This window comes from Malus domestica, chromosome 05, assembly GCF_042453785.1.
Source record: "Malus domestica chromosome 05, GDT2T_hap1".
Classification (NCBI taxonomy): Eukaryota; Viridiplantae; Streptophyta; class Magnoliopsida; order Rosales; family Rosaceae; genus Malus; species Malus domestica.
Window position 1 is genome coordinate 42,431,920 of NC_091665.1, and position 18,909 is coordinate 42,450,828.

An 18,909-nucleotide genomic window follows, 5' to 3' on the forward strand; every position below is an offset into this window, starting at 1 on the left:
CGCCACATCTCCCTTAAGTTCCCTTGTGTCCTTTATCTCTTCTTGAAGCGCCACAAACCTTGCCTCTATGTTGTCAAGGTGAACTTGGACTTCCCTCCGCATCTTGTCTGCCATGGTGTTGAGAGCGCCAAGGAGCTCATCTCGTAGCCCTTCCACCAAGCCACGCAGTTCATCCTTACCATTGTCCACCATGGTTTGGATTTCCTCCTTGTCGACAACGTCCTCATCGAGTCGAGTATCGAACTCGAGTATGGTTCGTTCCACCTTCTCGAGTCGCTCTTCCATGGTCTCCATCGATGCTTGCAAGTCTTTTAACTTTGGCTTGCTCTTGGCAACGTCTTGGACCTCTGCAGTACGCTCCCTTAGGTCGGAGACTCCGGACACCATCTCTCCACTTGCCATATCCTACTTTCCTTCAAGTGATTCACGAGCTTGGCTCTGATACCAGCTGTCACGGGATGACTCTTTAAGCCTTCCGCCCGTGCGGCACTTAGACTTGAATACCTCGATGAACAAGCTAAGTAAGCCTTCGAAGCCTCGCTTCCCCGGATCGAATCACAAAGAAAGCTAAGATAGCTTGGAGAATGCTAAGATCACTTAGAAGATGGGAGAAAGGAAGCTTTGTATTGAAACTTAAGAGAACTTTACAATTGCTTACAATTCTTGGATGGTTTGGCCAAATGGCCTTACCTCCTATTTATAGGCCTAAGTCACCTCCTCAATGGAGGGTTCTAGAATCCCCTACTTACATCCAAAAATATCTAGCATAGTTCTAGATACAACTTGCCTAATCTAGATTATTCTAGGTGAGGCTTAAATATGTACACTTGTGTGGAATGTTCCGGAATGCCCTAGATTATCTTGAATGCTCCGCCACGTTCTTGATTTCTCCGGGACGTTCCAGAAGCTTCCATGAAGACATGGCTTCATGGGCTTAGATATATGATGTCTTGGGCATTTTCTTTGTTTTTAACATGCGGCCCGTGACACTTGGCAGCTATATTTTGTTGGAATTAAATAGAAAAGTGTATGTGTAGTCTCATAAGACAAGTGTATGCTTTAGATCTTTGTTTGTGAATCAAGGGCTGAGATTGCTCTAGATTAGCTTGTAAGGAAATATCCTATGAGTTGATATTTAATGAAATATCTGTGGTTACTTCACAGATAAGAAACCTTTCACATTCCTCTAATTTTTGCTCTCTGTTTCTTTATTCCTGTCTGCCTTCAGAAATACACCATCCGGGAACCAACTAACTCACCGGAATTCATCATGGCCTCAGAGCTTAGGTTCTGATCAAATTCAGGACTGGGCGTTTTGTGTGTGCTTCGTATCTCTAAAAAGGAAAGGGGGAAAAACATACCCAGATCGTGAAAATCTCATCTGTTCTTACAAAGCCTCACATGGTTACTTCGGGCAGTGGAGGAGATCTGAGGGCTCCTATTTTCAATGGGATCAACTACGATTTTTGGTCCATCAAGATGAAGACCATATTCAAATCACATGATCTTTGGAATTTGGTGGACAAGGGTTATGAAACCGCAGAAACTGAAGATGATTCTAGCGATGAAGATCAATAGTCTGTGAGGAAGATAGCAATGAAAGTTAATGAAACCAGAGATGCAAAAGCTCTTGGTATCATTCAAGGGGCAGTGTCTGATGAGATTTTTCCTCGAATCTCAAACTTTGAAACCTCCAAGACTGCATGGGATGTTCTTCAACAAGAATTTCGTGGTGATAAAAAGGTTAGGTCTGTCAAACTACAATGTTTAAGAAGAGATTTTGAGTACACTAGGATGAATGATGGTGAAGCTCTATCTGTTTATTTAACAAGATTGACTGACATTGTGAATCAAATGAAAACTCTTGGTGAAGAACTGACAAACCAAAGATTAGTACAAAAGATACTTATTAGCTTGCCTAAATCCTATGATTCCATCGCATCTATTATAGAAGAAACTAAGGACCTTGACTCCATTGAGGTTCAGGAGGTGATTGGTACATTGAAAGGCTATGAGCAGAGGTTAAATAGGCACTCTGAAAACTTAGCTGAAAAGGCTTTTACTAGCCTAAGTGTGACTGAGAGAGATAGCAGTTACAGGGCTCAGGGAAACAACTCAAATCAAAAGAAATTATGGAAATGAAAAGGGAAGAAATGGGACAACAACCATACTTCACAATCAAAATCAGAAACTAGCAGTGAATCTACCAAAACCAAGTGTAAAATTTGTGACAAATTACACTATGGTGTTTGCTGGTTCAAGGGAAAACCCAAATGCACCAAGTGTGACAGATTTGGCCATCTAGCAAAAGATTGTAATCCAAGAAGGAACCAAGCTGTCAATTATGCACATAGAGCAGAAGAAGAGGAAGTAAATGTCTTTTATGCTTGTAGTGTTGCAAAAACTGAAAACAAGAGAGGAATCTGGTATATTGACAGTGGATGCAGTAATCATATGATTGCATATGAATCCTTGTTAATCAACATTGACAGAAGCTTTAATTACAGAGTTAAAATGGGGAATGGACAGCTAGTGGAAGCTACTGGAAAAGGAACTCTTGTTCTAGAGACAAAGGGTGGAAGAAGATTCATCAAGGATGTAATACTTGTACCAGGTCTTGATGAGAATCTCCTTAGTGTGGGACAGATGATTGCTCATGGTTACTTCTTACTTTTTGGAGACAATATGGTGGAGATCTTTGATGACAGAAGCCTCTAAAACTTGGTAACACAAGTTGGCATGACAGAAAACAAAAGCTTTCCACTTATGCTAGATTACAATGATTCAATTGCTCTAAAAGCAAGTGTTGCAGAAAACTCTTGGTTATGGCATAAGAGGTTTGGACATCTCAACTTTCACAGTTTAAAGAGATTGGAGAAACTACAAATGGTGACTGGTCTTCCTGAGTTACAAGAGACTAAAGAACCGTGTGAAGGTTGCATATTGGGGAAGCATCACAGGGACTCTTTTGAAACTGGAAGTGCATGGAGAGCAAGTCAACCTCTAGAACTCATACACACAGATGTGTGTGGTCCAATGAAGACACCTACACTCAGTGGGAACAGATATTTTCTGCTATTCATTGATGACTGCACCAGGATGGTTTGGGTATATCTTATGAGAAACAAGAGTGAAGTTTTTTCAATCTTCAAGAAATTCAAAATGATGGTTGAACTTCAGAGTGGTCTCAAGATCAAAAGACTAAGAAGCGACAGAGGTGGTGAATTCACTTCACTTGAGTTCCAAGAATTCTGTGAAGGAGCAGGATTACAGAAGCAATTGACAGTGGCCTACACACCACAGCAGAATGGTGTGGCTGAGAGGAAGAACATGATCGTGGTTGAAATGACCAAGTCAATGCTTCATGATAAGAAAATGCCATTTTCTTTTTGGGGTGAAGCTGTCAATACATCTGTGTATCTCCTAAACAGGTGTCCAACTAAAGCACTTGAGAAGAAAACACCGTTTGAGGCATTTAGTGGCAGAAAACCAAGTGTGAAGCACTTGAAGGTGTTCGGATCAATCTGCTATGCACAGATACCATCTCAATTAAGACACAAGCTTGAGATCAATAGTGTCAAGTGTGTCCTTGTAGGTTATGGAAGCTGTGAAAAGGGTTATAGGCTCTACAATATTGAGTCACATAAAGTGATTCTCTTAAGGGATATGGTGTTCAAGGAGAATGAAGCATGGAATTGGGAAACCAATAACATAGACACTATCTCATTTCCACTAGCAATGGAAGAAACACAAGCGGAAGTGCAAAATGTGAATGAACCTGTTATACAAGATGGGAGTCAAACTGACTTTTCAACTCCAACACAAGGATCTCAGTCCTCTACTTCAAATGCAGAAGGACAAGAATTACAGGATTCCTCCCCTGAAACAACTCCATTGAGAATGAGGAGTTTAAATGAGATCTATGCAGTGTGTAACTATTGTGTTGTTGAACCAGAGAGTTTTGAAGAAGCTGAGAATGATCAATCCTGGCAGAAAGCTGCCATGATTGAGAAAAACTCTACTTGGAAATTGGTAAATAGACCAAGTGATAAACCTGTGATAGGTGTGAAATGGATCTACAAGACCAAACTGAATTTGGATGGATCAATACAGAAGAACAAAGCAAGATTAGTTGCCAAAGGCTACTCACAACAACCTGGGGTAGATTTCAATGAAACCTTTGCCCCAGTGGCAAGGTTAGATACCATTAGAACCTTGATTGCTCTTGCTGCCCAAAAGGGATGGAAACTTCACCAGTTAGATGTTAAATCAGCTTTTCTAAATGGCATTCTGGAGGAAGAAGTGTATGTGGATCAACCACAAGGATTTGAAGTGCTAAATAAAGAAGAGAAGGTTTATAAGTTAAACAAAGCACTGTATGGACTCAAACAAGCCCCCAGGGCTTGGTACAGTGAGATAGACTCCTATTTCAGCAAGAGTGGATTTAACAAAAGTCCTAGTGAAGCTACATTATATACAAAAACTGGTGAGAACTCTGAGATGCTTATTGTGTCTATATATGTTGATGATGTGGTCTTTTTGGTAATTGTGAAGAAATGATTGAAGAATTCAGAAGGGACATGATGAGACAATATGAGATGTCGGATCTTGGGTTGTTGCATCACTTCTTGGGAATTTGAGTAATACAAGAAATTACTGGGATTTTCATACATCAACAGAAGTATGCCCAATCATTGCTTGAAAGATTCAATCTGAAAGGATGCAAATCTGTGGCAACACCATTGATCACGAATGAGAAACTTTGTAAAGTGGATGGTTCTGAATCTGCTGATGAATGCTTATACCGAAGAATGGTTGGAAGTCTGCTTTATTTGACTGCTACAAGACCTGACATTATGTATGCAGCCATTCTCTTATCAAGGTTCATGCATAATCCCACAAGAATTCACATGGGAACTGCTAAGAGAGTACTAAGGTATATCTCAGGGACCTTGGACTATGGAATCAAATATGAAAAGGGAGAAAAAGCAATACTGGTAAGCTTCTGTGACAGCGATTGGGGTGGCAGTGAAGATGACATGAGAAGTACCTCTGGATAAACATTTACATTTGGTTCTGGGATATTTTCTTGGGCCTCTGTCAAGCAACAAAGTGTTGCATTGTCTACGGCTGAAGCAGAATATGTGAGTGCTGCAATGGCTACCTCTCAAGCTATATGGTTGAGGTTTGTGTTAAAGGATTTTGGTGAAATGCAAGTGGATGCTTCACCACTTATGTGTGACAACACATCAGCAATAGCTATGACCAAAAATCCTATTTTTCATCAGAAAACCAAGCATATCAAAAGGAAGTTTCACTTCATAAGGGAAGCCTTACAGGAGAATACCATTGAATTGATCTACTGCAAATCACAGGATCAAATGGTCGACATCTTTACCAAAGCTCTACCAAGGGAAAGATTTGTCTATCTCAGAGGAATGCTTGGGATCAAAACCAGAATTCATTTAAAGGGGAGTGTTGGAATTAAATAGAATTTAGTTTTGTTCAAGTGGTTAAGAAGGAAGAAACCAATAGAAAAGTGTATGTCTAGTCTCATAAGACAAGTGTATGCTTTAGATCTTTGTTTGTGAATCAAGGGTTGAGATTGCTCTAGATTAGCTTGTAAGGAAATATCCTATGAGTTGATATTTAATGAAATATCTGTGGTTACTTCACAGATAAGAAACCTTTCACATTCCTCTGATTTTTGCTCTCTGTTTCTTTATTCCTGTCTGCCTCCAGAAATACACCATCCGGGAACCAACTAACTCACCGGAATTCATCATATTTGCCATATCAACATCACCATGTAGTGTGCTTGAACTAAGAAGAGCAGCCCAAACATCGGAGTTGGGCTTCTCAGGCATCTCCATTGCAAACTCCCACGCTTGACACAAACTTCCTGCACGTCCCAAGAGATCAACCATGCAAGCATAATGCTCCATCCTTGGTTTTAAGGAGTAGTCCCTATCCATGCTTTCAAAGATCTCCATGCCTTTGTCTACTAGCCCAGCGTGTCTGCAAGCTGAGAGAGCACTGAGGAATGTTACAAAATTGGGTTCAATTTGGTGTTTTCTTTGCATCATACGAAAGAGCTCAAGTGCTTTGTCAGGATATCCGTTCTTCCCATAACCATCGATCATTGAAGTCCATGAAAACACATTTTTTTCAGGCATGTGGTCAAAAACTCTCCGAGCATCCTCAACTCTTCCGCATTTTGAGTACATGTCAATAAGAGCACAGCCCATCTTTATATCCAAAAACAATCCAGCCTTCATAAGATGACTTTGGAATTGTTGGCCAACTTCAAACGATGCCAACACTGAGCAAGCTCCAATAACACTAGCAAATGTAGAGAGATTAGGTAGGAAATTCAACCGTTGCATGTCAATATAAACCTCAAGTGATATCCTCGCATATTCAACCAATTTGCTGTAACCTTCAATCATTGCGTTAAATACCACCACATCTTTTTCAACCGTTTTCCTAAATATATCTTCAGCATCTTCCACAGAGCCCCAATTCATGTATCCAGAAATCATGGACGTCGAACATATCACATTCTTTTCCAACGTCATATCAAACAGTCCTCGCATACTGGACCTTCCCATTCTTAACGTAAGAGTCTACAAGCGCAGTATAAAGTACATCATCAGGCTCAACGTCTTTTCTAATCATCTGGCCATGAACTACTCGTCCTAAACTACACGGCAATGCAACAGTACCAGCACAAGTAGAGGCTCTCAAAACGTATACCCATCAGGCTTTTCACCAGATAAAATCAGTCTCCGAACCAAACTAAGCGATTCTTCTACCTTCGCACGTTTGAGGTAACCACCAATCAAGTAATTATAAGCGGAAAGAGTTTGTGCAGGCAATTCATCAAACACTTTGCGTGCATAAGCCAATGAACCGCATTTGAGGTGGAGGATAAGGAGTTTGATGGAAATATTGACATTGGGTCGGAACCCAGATTTGAGAATATGGGTATGGATCTTTTGGCCATGGGAAGGGTTATCTGAGTTGATGAAGTGTTGCAGAGCAGATGATAGAGTGGTGGCAATTGACTGAGAGACGGAGCCTTGTGGTGGCGGGAGAACTTGATTTGGTGGGGGAGGCATTTTCTGGTAAATCGACGGTCTGATTGTGAGTAGTATTCCCCTTTTCATTTACACCGTTGGATCTGATATCAGGTGTTCATGGAACACTGAGTAGGATATTCTCGCCATGTCGATCTTGTTATGTAATTTTTGGGTCAAAAGTTATGGCCAATAGGCCCATCAACTTCAAAGGGTGCATGTCATTTATGAGAAATACTGGGCTCCTTAAGAATAGATGACCAACTTTTCTTTAAATATTTCATGGTTTATTTACAAAATTTTGTGTTTATGATCAATACAGTTCATATTATAAATTATTATGTAAAGATTATCTCTACATAAAATCAATTAAAACTAAGATCATTTAATCATTGAACTATTTAAACAGATTGACGGATTCGGTAAAAGTATTATGAATTGTCTATTTATTTGCTACAATTCAGTAACTAAACAATCTTGGTTTTAATTGATTTTTTGTAAAGATGATCTTTACAAAGTAAATTATAATATAAATAGTTCCCATCATAAACAAGATATTGTGTATATAGGCCACAAAGTGTTTTTAGGAGAAACTCCTCCTTAACCTTAAGGAGCCAAACTTTTCTCTTTCTCAAATATGAAAAAGAAAAGTTGTTTATACAAATATAATCTCCCCTTGTTCAGGCGTATGTGGATTTAAGAGTAAATTTGATATAAGTTTAATTTCATAAAATAGAAAAACTGAACTAAATCCACTAACTCCTCAAAATTTTTGACCTGAATCAAAGTACCCCTTAAAATACCAAAAACAATTAACACAAATTTTTTTATGAAGCGGTTACAATGTTAAAAGGGATGGCTTTAGTGTGGTGAATTCTATCGTGGTTGATAATGGGTTATAAATGCCCCACTCCTGGCACTAATATTTCGTCCGGCCAACAATCATTGACCCATGCTTCGAGTCCGCCTCTTTTCGAGAATTCATGTAAGACTTTTCGTTGACATTCTTCAGAGTGAAACACTATTTTGGCAACGTTTTGGGCATCGCTCCTATTTATTCCACTTATTGTTTAGTTTTCGACTTAAATATTCTATTAAAAATACATTTTGGGCTCCATATATGGTAAAATAAATTCCATGTGCCTTATAAAGTTTTCTTTAATGCTTGAGAAAAATATTTCGTGAAAATAAAAATTTGGATTTTTTCCCAAAAAAAATGCGTGTGTTAACTCTCACGATTTTTAGTCGAGTTTACAATTTTGTACAAAGTTCATCATAATTACCCATTTGCTTTCACCTCCGCCTCACCGTGAGATTTTGAGAATTCATGTAAGATGGAAGTGACAACTTTAGTGTGAATTATATCGTGGTTGACACCAGCTTATAAATTCCCCAATCTCCGCACCAATGCTTCGTCCTACCAACCATGGTTGACCCGTGCACCGAGCCCGCCTCGCATTCCATGCGTTGACCCTCCTCGTTTTGCATGCAATTTTTTGGTGCATGGAGCCCGTCTCTTTTTGCGTGAACAAATTTGCCTCGTTTATGTGCCACCTCGCCTCATTTTGCATGCGCGGAGCCCACCTTGTTTTGCATGCGTAGACTCAGCCTCATTTCTCATGCTAGAAGCCCACCTCGTTTTCTATGAGCAAACTCAACCTCGTTTTGCATGCACATAGCCCACCAAATATCCGCTTTGGTGGCTACTCTGCCTCTTTCTACTTCGGTACTAGACAAATAAATAGAAGTGTGCAAAAAAAAAAAAAAAGTGCTAAATTCATTTTTATAAAATGTATCTAGGTATAATTTGTTCTTGATGATTCTATTACTTCTTCTTCTTTTTTTTCTTTTTTTCTATGTTCTTTTTTTTAAACAACTTTAGGAGTGCGGGAGTCCAAACATATAATGCTGACCCAATGGCCCCATATTCAAAAGAATTAGCATATTATGGAGTGGTTTAAGAGTTCTTGGCCATCACTTCTTCCAACCCAGTTTTTAGGTGCAAAATCTATAAATCGACTCCTATCAAAACCTTGTTTCACCATGCGAGTTCTACAATCGAGTCATTGAGCACTACTAGAGGACTGAAACCACCTCAAAGGGAAGGAAATGGCTACCACTAAGTCAGTGCCGATAGAGATGAACCAATATTGATGTTGGGTACGTTAGCAACTTAGCATGGTGGAGTATTAATATTCAATTGCTCACATCTAAATAATTAGCATAATTTGAGGTAGCTTTTGGAGACCCTTCTTTTACAAGTAAGTTTTTGAGAAAAAATCTACTCATGATCTCAAAAATCGAATACATATTCTTAACCAACTGAGTCACAAACATGTTATCATAATTTTATAGCTTTAACGCCACTGGTGTAGCTACTTTGGCGCAACCCCACTTGCAAGTTGCAACTGTCATTTTAAGAAGAAAAGTGACTACGCATGAGGAACTTTTCTTCATTGTGGGGATAGGGAAAACAACTTCCATTTTGATTCTAGATCATTCACACACAAACCCTTATTGAGTGGATTGGTTGGATTTCAAGAACCTTTTGCTTTCCCACATTTAAAAAAGAGTAATGTTAAGTAAATCAATTTTTTAGACCAAATTTAAGAGAGATTTTTTAGTATGATTGGTACACGAGATGATACACCACATGTTACTATACAAATGATGGGATTTGTGTGTCAAAAAGTTAATAACTTAAAAAATAAAAAATTTCACCACTTACATAAAAACACGTGGTGTACCACTCGTGTTCCCGTTACAATTAAAAATTTCTCTAAATTTACAAATCATGTGAACTTTCACCAATAAAAAATCAGCACTTTAATCAACACGTAAGTAATAATCAAATTATCAACAATCACGTCATATATTTTTATAAAATTTAATCTAAATAATTTATCTCCTTAACATTACCCTTTATATTACGTTACATTACAAAGCTACGTAAATTACAAACCAATTGGCCGGTTTTGCTTTACTCAAACTTTTGGGATTGCACTAACCAATAATTATAGCTCTGCTGATCATTGATATTAAACAAGTGGGGCTGTTGTGGACTTTCTTTCATAAAACCTAACAAATGAAAACGAGATCCACGAATCGACATTGGAGTAAAATATCATATTCAAACAAAGCTATCACTCTTGAGTCCCACTTGTGCGCCACAAACTTGCATGTATTTGTTGATATTTCAACTCTACATATGTCGATAATTGTTGATATGCAATATTCATTTACTTAGCAATGCATTACGACCATTCATTTATGCTTACATACACTTGAGTAATAGAGATGTGATGCCATAATTACAGTGGCTTTGTGGGCGTGCAAATTAGTAAATCCTAAAACTAGACAAAAGGGCATTCGTTAATCATGCTACTGAATCATTGATATGTGCATGTTAATAGTATGATGGGAAAGGCATATAAGAGGAAAGGAAACTTTAGAATCTTGCAAAAAGGCCGTTGATCTCCACACGTTCAACAGATGGTTAAACACTTTTTTCAATTGGAAATGATGAATATTAACACAGATTATTTTAACATCAAATTTAATCGTTCTTTCAATTAGTAATCATACTTTCAAGGTGTGCAGAGCTTCATCACCTGTTATTAAATTCTTATACACCTTTTGTGTAAAAAGACAGTGCCAATTCTAAATATTAAATCCATTTTGATTTATCTGCATGTATCTACTGTGATTCATGCATATGATAATTTTCTTTTTGCAGATTGTATTTCCAATCCCTGGCTTCTAAACCCTAGTATGGCTTTACGCAGTGTGTCAGTAGGTTTACTAAAATAGGTCAAGAGAGTTATTCTTGCCTCTGCAGATGCCTCAATAGACAAATACATATTGAACTTGACGATGGCATAACCATATCGATCAGTTTTTTCATCAACATGGGAGCATGGAGTCGAGCTGGAGACCTTTTTCTACGTTGGGAAGAGAAATATCACTAAATAATTAAGAGATAATTGACCATCTCGATCAATATTAGTATTAGTACTGCTAGATGTAGAATGAATGTATGTATTAATTGTTTGGTAGATCTTACCTACCTTTGCTTGCTAGCATTTGAGTTGCTCTCTTTAAAGTTGATGCATGGTCCTTCAGTTCATTCCCAAGTCGATGAGTTGAAGTCATTGATAAAGTTCTTAATTTTGCCGCCGGGGGGGTGGGGAGAGAGAGAGGACAGGAGGAGAGGCCAAAGGACCCACGAATGACACCACGCATTACAAACAATTTAATGTAAAGTCAAGCAGGGTCATGTCACCAATCCATCAGTAGCAGTTCAGAAAATATATCATCTCTGAAGACTGTTTAACTATCCAGATTGGAACACAAGACTTCAGTGCAAGAATAAATAATCATGTTTACTTGAGCTATAAATTCTTTGTAAGAAAAAGACAAAGCTTTTGACTTCTTGATGTAAGTCTTAAAAAGCTAAATAAACAAAATAGAGAGATTGAGCGAGTCGTAGTGAAAAATATGTTGATAATTTGGTCAGAGATCGATAACGTGCTAGATATTGTAGATTAAAACTGTTAACTTTGACACACTTGTTTAATTCTATCCACTCCTTTTGTAAGTGCATAGAGAAAATAGTAAGGTTTTTAATTTGAAATGTAGACTAAATTTGTAGATTATATTTATAGGATAAGAAAATATAGGAGGGTCTCGATTTGTATACGCTTAAACTAGCAATCGTATACAATAATCTTTCTAAAAGATGAGCACCGAGATCGTTACTCTAATACTTGTTGAGAGTGGAAGACCACCAACAGAGAATTAAGGGATTTTGTGTGTTATAAGAAATTGGGATGTTCTTCATATTGTCAATTGATTTTATGATAAAAACTCAATTTTTTTTCTTCATGGTAACAAAGCATGTTACCTGATTGTTGAGCCAACGTACGACTCACGTGTTCCCACATCATTTAATATAAGTGTGTGTTGTCGACATTAAGTTTAAATGACTCTACATCTCTGATAGAGAGTGCAAATTCCACATTTAAAATCATGACTCTACATATAAAAAATCACGTTGAGAACATAAACCTCACGCCGAGAATTACTAAATCTTATGAACTCGTTTGGATGTACTTTTAAAATGATTGAAAACACTTTTGGTGAAAATGTTTTTTATACCAATTTTTAGTAAAAATCCAAGTTGATCCTAAAAAAAACACCTTAAGTGTTTCCTGTAAAAAGTACATAACTGGTGTTTATTCCAAAAAAACACTTAATTAGTGCTTTTGGAACTCAAATCAATTTAACCAAAAATGCTTTAAGTCATTTTAAAAGCAATTCCAAACGAGCCTTATATGTTCTTATTACTATTAGTTGATTTTAGTGGTACCAAAGCATCCTTTGATACCATCAGTATCAATCACTCCACAAACGAAAATGCTAGAAAAATTATGTTTTTAGATCAAATTTTGTAGACCGCATGATGTGATTGTTGATGATTGAATTTTTTTTTATTAACTTAAAAAAAATAACTCAACCAACTATCATATTATGTGATTTACATAATATAATTCAAATAGTGAGACCAAAATTTAAACTAAATTTACAAACTAGATGTTACCAATAGAAAATAAATATGTTAATTAATATTTAAGTAATAATCTAATCATTAACAATCACATTATTAACTTATAAATTTAATTTAAAAATTTGACCTACTTAACATTTTTCTAATTCGAATAAATCCACAAATAATGTTGTTTCCTCTTTCTCTCCCACCCCTCCATACCAAACTTTTTGGTTTGGGTGCGTTGCAATTTATTAAAAAGTCTATCGATCTATGAGAGAAGAGCTAGGAGGCTAACGCATCAACAGTCAGTCATCACAAATGGATGTAGCTGAGGTTTGAGCTGTCGTCTTGCATGCCACATGAAACTTGACATCAACAAGTACTAGCTATCGTCATATTTCTACATATAATATAACATCCCCTTGGAAACTACAAACTTCGCAAAAACGAAGGTTTCAATTTTGGTCCGCGATCGACTCTTCCCAAAATATGAGGCCAAAGATTTACCTTTTCGGCGACTCCATCACCGAGGAGTCCTTCGGCGACGGCGGCTGGGGGGCCTCTCTCGCCCACCACTTTTCCCGCACGGTATTTCTGACTCGTCAAATTTACATCTGGCACTGCAGTTTTGATCCGAAGTCGGAGCCTTTGACTTTTCTTGTGCGATTTGTGAATTGGGTTTTGATTAGGTGGACGTGGTGCTGAGAGGGTACAGTGGGTACAACACCAGGTGGCCCTTGAAAGTTTTGGAGAGGGTGTTTCCAGGTGGCGGTGTAGAAGGAGGTGAGGAGGAGCCGCCGCTTGCTGTCACCATTTTCTTTGGCGCGAATGACGCTTGCCTTCCCGACAGATGCTCTGCTTTTCAACACGTGCCTCTCGACGAGTACAAGCAGAATCTCCTCTCGATCGTCTCATTTCTCAAGGTACCCTCTTTTTGTCTCTTCACACACTCAAAACATAATAAGGGTGCAGATTTTCAGTTGAATCATATTATAGCAGAGTATATTGATTAGTTTCCTTAAAAAGGGTTTACAAAATCCTCATTTTCGGAGTTGAAGATGTATATTGGCTTAGAATATTGTTACAGTACCATTCAGTTTTTTTCGGATTTTTTGGGATAAGAGAAATGGACACGAGAAAGCAATCATTGTTTGTTAAAGTGATAATATTTGTAGAATCAAGGTTTTGCCCTTGACTAATAAAATGGGATCATGAATTTGTTATAGAATCAAACATAATGATCCGAAGAGGTGGTATAAATTGTATAAGGTTATCGAAAGATGTATGGTTGTGTCTTTTGCCTTCTAGCCACTTGGCCGTTGTTGCACAGAAAAATGGATCCTTTGCTGCTGAGTTTACTTCTTCCTCTAGATGGTTTTCTTTTTGGAAAATAATTTCCGTCCCAAGTTCCCAACACTCGTTTTTTTTTTCTTTCCTTTTTTCCTGACATTTGGATTGCATACACTAAAAAAAAAAATTGACAAAAACAAAAGAAAAAGGCCAAGAGAGAAAACGAGAAGGCGAAAATAGTTTTTCTTTTTCTATTTAAATAAAAGGAGGAGGTCATTGCTGATTGCGCCAACAGGAGCAATGGATTGGTGGCCTTTCTTAATTTCTGCCACGTTAATAATAGTATACGTATTGTATAGTATAGGGGGGAGTATTATATTTTGTTTCAAGGATTGGAAACTGGGGACCCTAAAGTTTACCTTTTTATTTATTATTTCTTATCTAAGTTTGGGACCCTAAAAGTTGGCACATAATTCAAAAAGGACTTGAATGGTATTTCAATGTTGTTTTAGCTTTAAGACCCTCAGTTCCACAAGTTCCGTGGTTGTTGGGTTTTGTATGCCTTTAGTTTCCTCCCCATTTGCCTGGTTGTTTCTTCATTTTTTTTTTTTTCAATTCTTGTGTACCTTATTGATTTCTCATATGGCATAACCTTTGATATTATACTTTCAATGGGTCACTTCCAGCATGCTTAAACGAATTCACCCGGTCCTCGGGGTGCTAACCTTGCGGGGAAGTTCTTAGAATCGTGGGTTGTTTGGATGGAGACGTCAGAAACTTGACAACCAACATTCGTGAGGCTTTTGTTTCTCATGCTCAAAATCCTCTATTATAAAATCTAGTCTGGGAGTACTAGATTTTTTCGATTCGGTGATGCATATTGTTCATTGACTCATCGCATGTGGTCCATGTGAATCTGATGCCTAATAGGTGTAACCTTAGCAGAAGTCCTGCTGTTAGGTATTGCTTTTGCATGATCTATCTGAGAAATGAAGAAAAAAAGGGAGAAAAAAAGGTATTGATTTCTATTTCATATTTTAGGCCAATAGGGATCGTTTATATGTAGGTGGTGGTTGCAATCATAAAGTGGAAATGATAGAAGAAACGAAGGCTGCAAGCCTGCAAGTTATGAATAAATTCTCGCAGGATTAGGTTGAATCTGATCCTTTTCTTTAGGTTTCCTTCTTAGTCACAAATAATGAACCTAATATCCACATCAGTGTAGGCACCTTTCGATTTCGTACCGTAAGGCAACTTAAACATGGTTGATAGTGATGGTGGGATCATCGATTTACTCAAATGTGGTTTTCATTTTCTTGTATGACATTTGAGGACGTTTGTGTAAGTTTAAGACCGTTACATGAGAAACAATTGGAAGCTAAGTTGTATATTTTTGTATGATTGCTATCGTACGAGTGCACCTGCACTCGTATGGAGTGACCATTATTCAGAACTTGTGAAGCACGTGTATATTGAAGCTTCTCTACTTCGACCACACAAAATTGTGTTTTTCTTTTTCTTTTACATGAAACAGAGGTTGTTTGCTGTTGGTGTCAGCACATAAAACTACCCTTTTGTTCATGCTTTGTACATATGTATATATTTTCTTCATATCTATTCTCTTTCAGAAGCGATGGCCTTCAACTCACATTCTCCTTATCACCCCTCCTCCAATCGATGAAGATGGGCGCCTCCGGTATGGTTTTACTATTTATGGCTTTCGTAATATTCTCTCATTCTTGAACCAAATGTAAATAACTTTGCTATACATTAAGATATGAAATTTGTTGACAATAGAAGAGTTTGATTTCAGTTTGTGTTTATGGTCCAGATTTCCCTATATTGATAATCCATTGAATCAGCCTGAGAGGACAAATAAAGCTGCTGGGGCTTATTCAGAAGCATGTATTTCTGTAGCTCGAGAAAGTGGGATCCCGGTAATAGATCTCTGGACCAAAATGCAGCAGTTTCCTGACTGGGAAAAAGCTTTCCTGAGGTCTCTCTCTCTCAGCCGTGATATTGGTCTACATGCAGTTTTATATGCATCAACACACAGCAATTTCATGTATACACATCTAAGTATCTATGATAGGTCTACATCAAATATGCCATCACATTTTAGCATCTGATCTTGCTTACATACAAATCGTAAACTGTAATTTTGTGCATTACGAACATGTAATTTGTTTTGGTGATTGGAATTGCAGGGACGGTTTGCACCTCTGCCCGCGGGGCAACAGGGTTGTGTTTGACGAGGTGGTCCTAAAGCTGAAGGGTGAAGGCTTGAGTCTAGAAACATTGCCAGTAGATCTCCCGCTTATAGCAGACATCGACACTAAAGACCCTCTTAAGGCTTTCCAAATGTGAAAGAAAAATATTGTGTATCATGGCTAGGATCTTCTATTTTGAGTCTTATTTTGGCTCTGGTTGTTTCAAATCCGGTTCTGTTGGTGTAAAAACACGCTTTCGTTGAATTAATTTTAGTTTCAGTTATGTTAGTTTTATACAATAACAACTTATCTTTCTTTTTCCGCCAAATCTTGTTTCAGTCTACAGTTTAGAGTCTTACCTGCAAACATTTCGATATTCAATGAATCCATGGCGAGAAATATCGATAAATATACTTCCTAAAAATAAAGTAATCAAATAAGTTGCATGTTAAAACTTGAAAGAAAGCAAACTCCCTTTATTCATGCAAGATTAGCACACAAGGGAATACAAGAACTGAAAGAAGCAGAAAATGAAAAAGCTCTAACACCAGGTTTCTTTTGTCGCACACGTTCTTCTCTCCCAATACCACCACAACTCTTTTTAACTGAAAAACTCTAGAGAAGGTGCCATCCAACGCAAGTAGTCCGTCAAGCCATAATCCTTGACGAGCTTCGGAGAGCATTTGGATAGTACCTTAAGATGCTTGAGACTAGGTAATGGTGGGGAGAGTTCCTCTCTCATGCTATCCGGAAAGATGGGAGCCTACATCAATTTCACAACCACAGCAAGAAGATTAACAAGAAATACACAATTAGGATTGATAAATACATATACTGTTAGTAATTATAGATACCTCAGGGTCAGTCACATATACTGTTTGTAACTTTTCGCAGCAACTAAAATTTGCTAGGAACTTTCTTATACAAGAACTCGCTTGGAAGCTGCTAGTGGTGTATCGATCCCAGTCCTTCTCGAGCATGATTGTAGCCTTCGATAAATTTGGAGCATTTATACAAATTTTGCACTCTGAAATAGTTACCTTGCCCCTGAACCAAAAATAGCGTAGATTTGGGAGTATCGATTGTGCCATTCCCAAGGGGACACTGCCTTAATTTAAAACATTTCATATTTTGACTAGTGAAGCTATATGTCCCCAGATGCAGCATTTTTTTTAAGGTCAAACTCTCAAGGAGGGTAATCCTGAAGCAAAGCCTTCAAACCATTGGCCTTCAAACTCGGTGTAAACGAAGTCTAGATTCTTAAGTGCTCCAAAACAAGCAAACATGTTGACATTTTTGCACCTCAGAAGACCAATATATGGAATGCAACTGAATCTACAAGGTTCAAGATTCATGGCTTCAACTTCAGTATCAGTTCAAGGTTCATGGGTTCAACTTCGATATCAGTTCAAGATTCATGGCTTCAACTTCAATGTCATACTCTACAGAAATCAGTTACCTTCAAGGATTTGAGATGCTGACTCTTGATGCCCATATGTCTCGAGGCATGGCATGCATTTAAGATCAAAATCTCAAGGAGGGGAAATTTTTGAATCGAATCAAAGCATCCGTGTACAAACTTTGTGTGCATGAAATCAAGATATCTAAGAGCCCCACAAGAAGGAAAATCGATATTGTTGCAGCTCACACTAAGATAATAACTAGCACTTTCCAATCTAAAAGATTCAAGATTCACAGCTTCAACTTTATGAGTCACCTTATCACCTATACTCAAGGTCTTAAATATCGATATTATCGGCGATATTTCGTCGATAATATCGTTTTTTTGGGAGGGGGATATTTTCACACGTATCCACCTTATTTTCGTCAATATATCAGGATAATATCGATAAAATAAACATAATAATTCATTGTGTGTGTCAGTGTGTGTGTGTGTGTGTGGTGGTGTGTGTGTGTTATGCTAAGTTACATAATATAATATATAATATATATATAATATAAATCCTCCAAATGGCCAACTTTTGACAACTTTTGACAAGACAAAAAGTAGTGGTGGTTGGTTTCATACTCAAAACCGTGTGCCACTTCCAACTCTTTCATATTCGAAGTATCAGATCATCACACCTCTATTACACCTTTTCGTTTCTTCTTCTTCCCTTAGCCCTTTTAGAGCCTTTCCATAGCCCTTTTAGAGCCTTTCCAGAGCCATTTCAAAGCTTCAACACAAAAGGTTCCATATTTAAGGTAAGTTTACAAACTTATATTTATATTATTGTAATTTATACAACAACAAAAAATTTGTGTGGACCCGTACATGTGATCTAAGAACCAAATAATACTTGCATGTTAATTTTTTGAAGTAATTAAGTAATGTTGTATAATTATTCCCTAGGATAATTTTAATATGTTTAATGTTATTTATTATTTTATTAATATTAGGTTTTATTATCAAATTGGATTATTATTCATTAATATTAGGTTTTTTTATTATCAAATTGGATTATTATTCATTAAATTGGATTATTATCAAATTGGATTATTCATTAAATTGGATTATTCATTAAATTGGATTATTATCAAATTGGATTATTATCAAATTGGATTATTATTCATTAATATGTTTAATATTAGGATTATTTTATTATCAAATTGGATTATTATTCATTAATATTAGGTTTTATTATTCCATATTATTTTTATAATTACTTAAATTCTTTCAATCATTTTTTTTACTTCGTATTTAATTCTTATGTAGAATAACTTTATTATTTAGGTTCTCTTATATAACCGTCATCACTACTATATTTTTTGGCCAAAAAAT

General features: G+C 37.2%; 2 protein-coding genes across 2 annotated transcripts; one reads left to right on the top strand and one right to left on the bottom strand.

Annotated features, from left to right (window-relative positions):
* Positions 1-5,690: 5,690 nt before the first annotated feature.
* LOC103435097 (pentatricopeptide repeat-containing protein At1g28690, mitochondrial-like) lies at positions 5,691-7,121 on the bottom strand. The gene is made up of 2 exons (XM_029103591.1): positions 6,816-7,121; positions 5,691-6,626 (listed from the first exon to the last, which is right to left on the bottom strand). Exons 1-2 carry the CDS (start codon positions 7,119-7,121, stop codon positions 5,691-5,693), a joined length of 1,242 nt encoding a protein of 413 aa, XP_028959424.1.
* Positions 7,122-12,789: 5,668 nt separating this feature from the next.
* Positions 12,790-16,410, top strand: LOC103434861 (GDSL esterase/lipase At5g45920). The gene is made up of 5 exons (XM_008373226.4): positions 12,790-13,215; positions 13,317-13,550; positions 15,546-15,613; positions 15,749-15,913; positions 16,125-16,410. Exons 1-5 carry the CDS (start codon positions 13,117-13,119, stop codon positions 16,282-16,284), a joined length of 726 nt encoding a protein of 241 aa, XP_008371448.1. The 5' UTR covers positions 12,790-13,116; the 3' UTR covers positions 16,285-16,410.
* Positions 16,411-18,909: the final 2,499 nt, after the last annotated feature.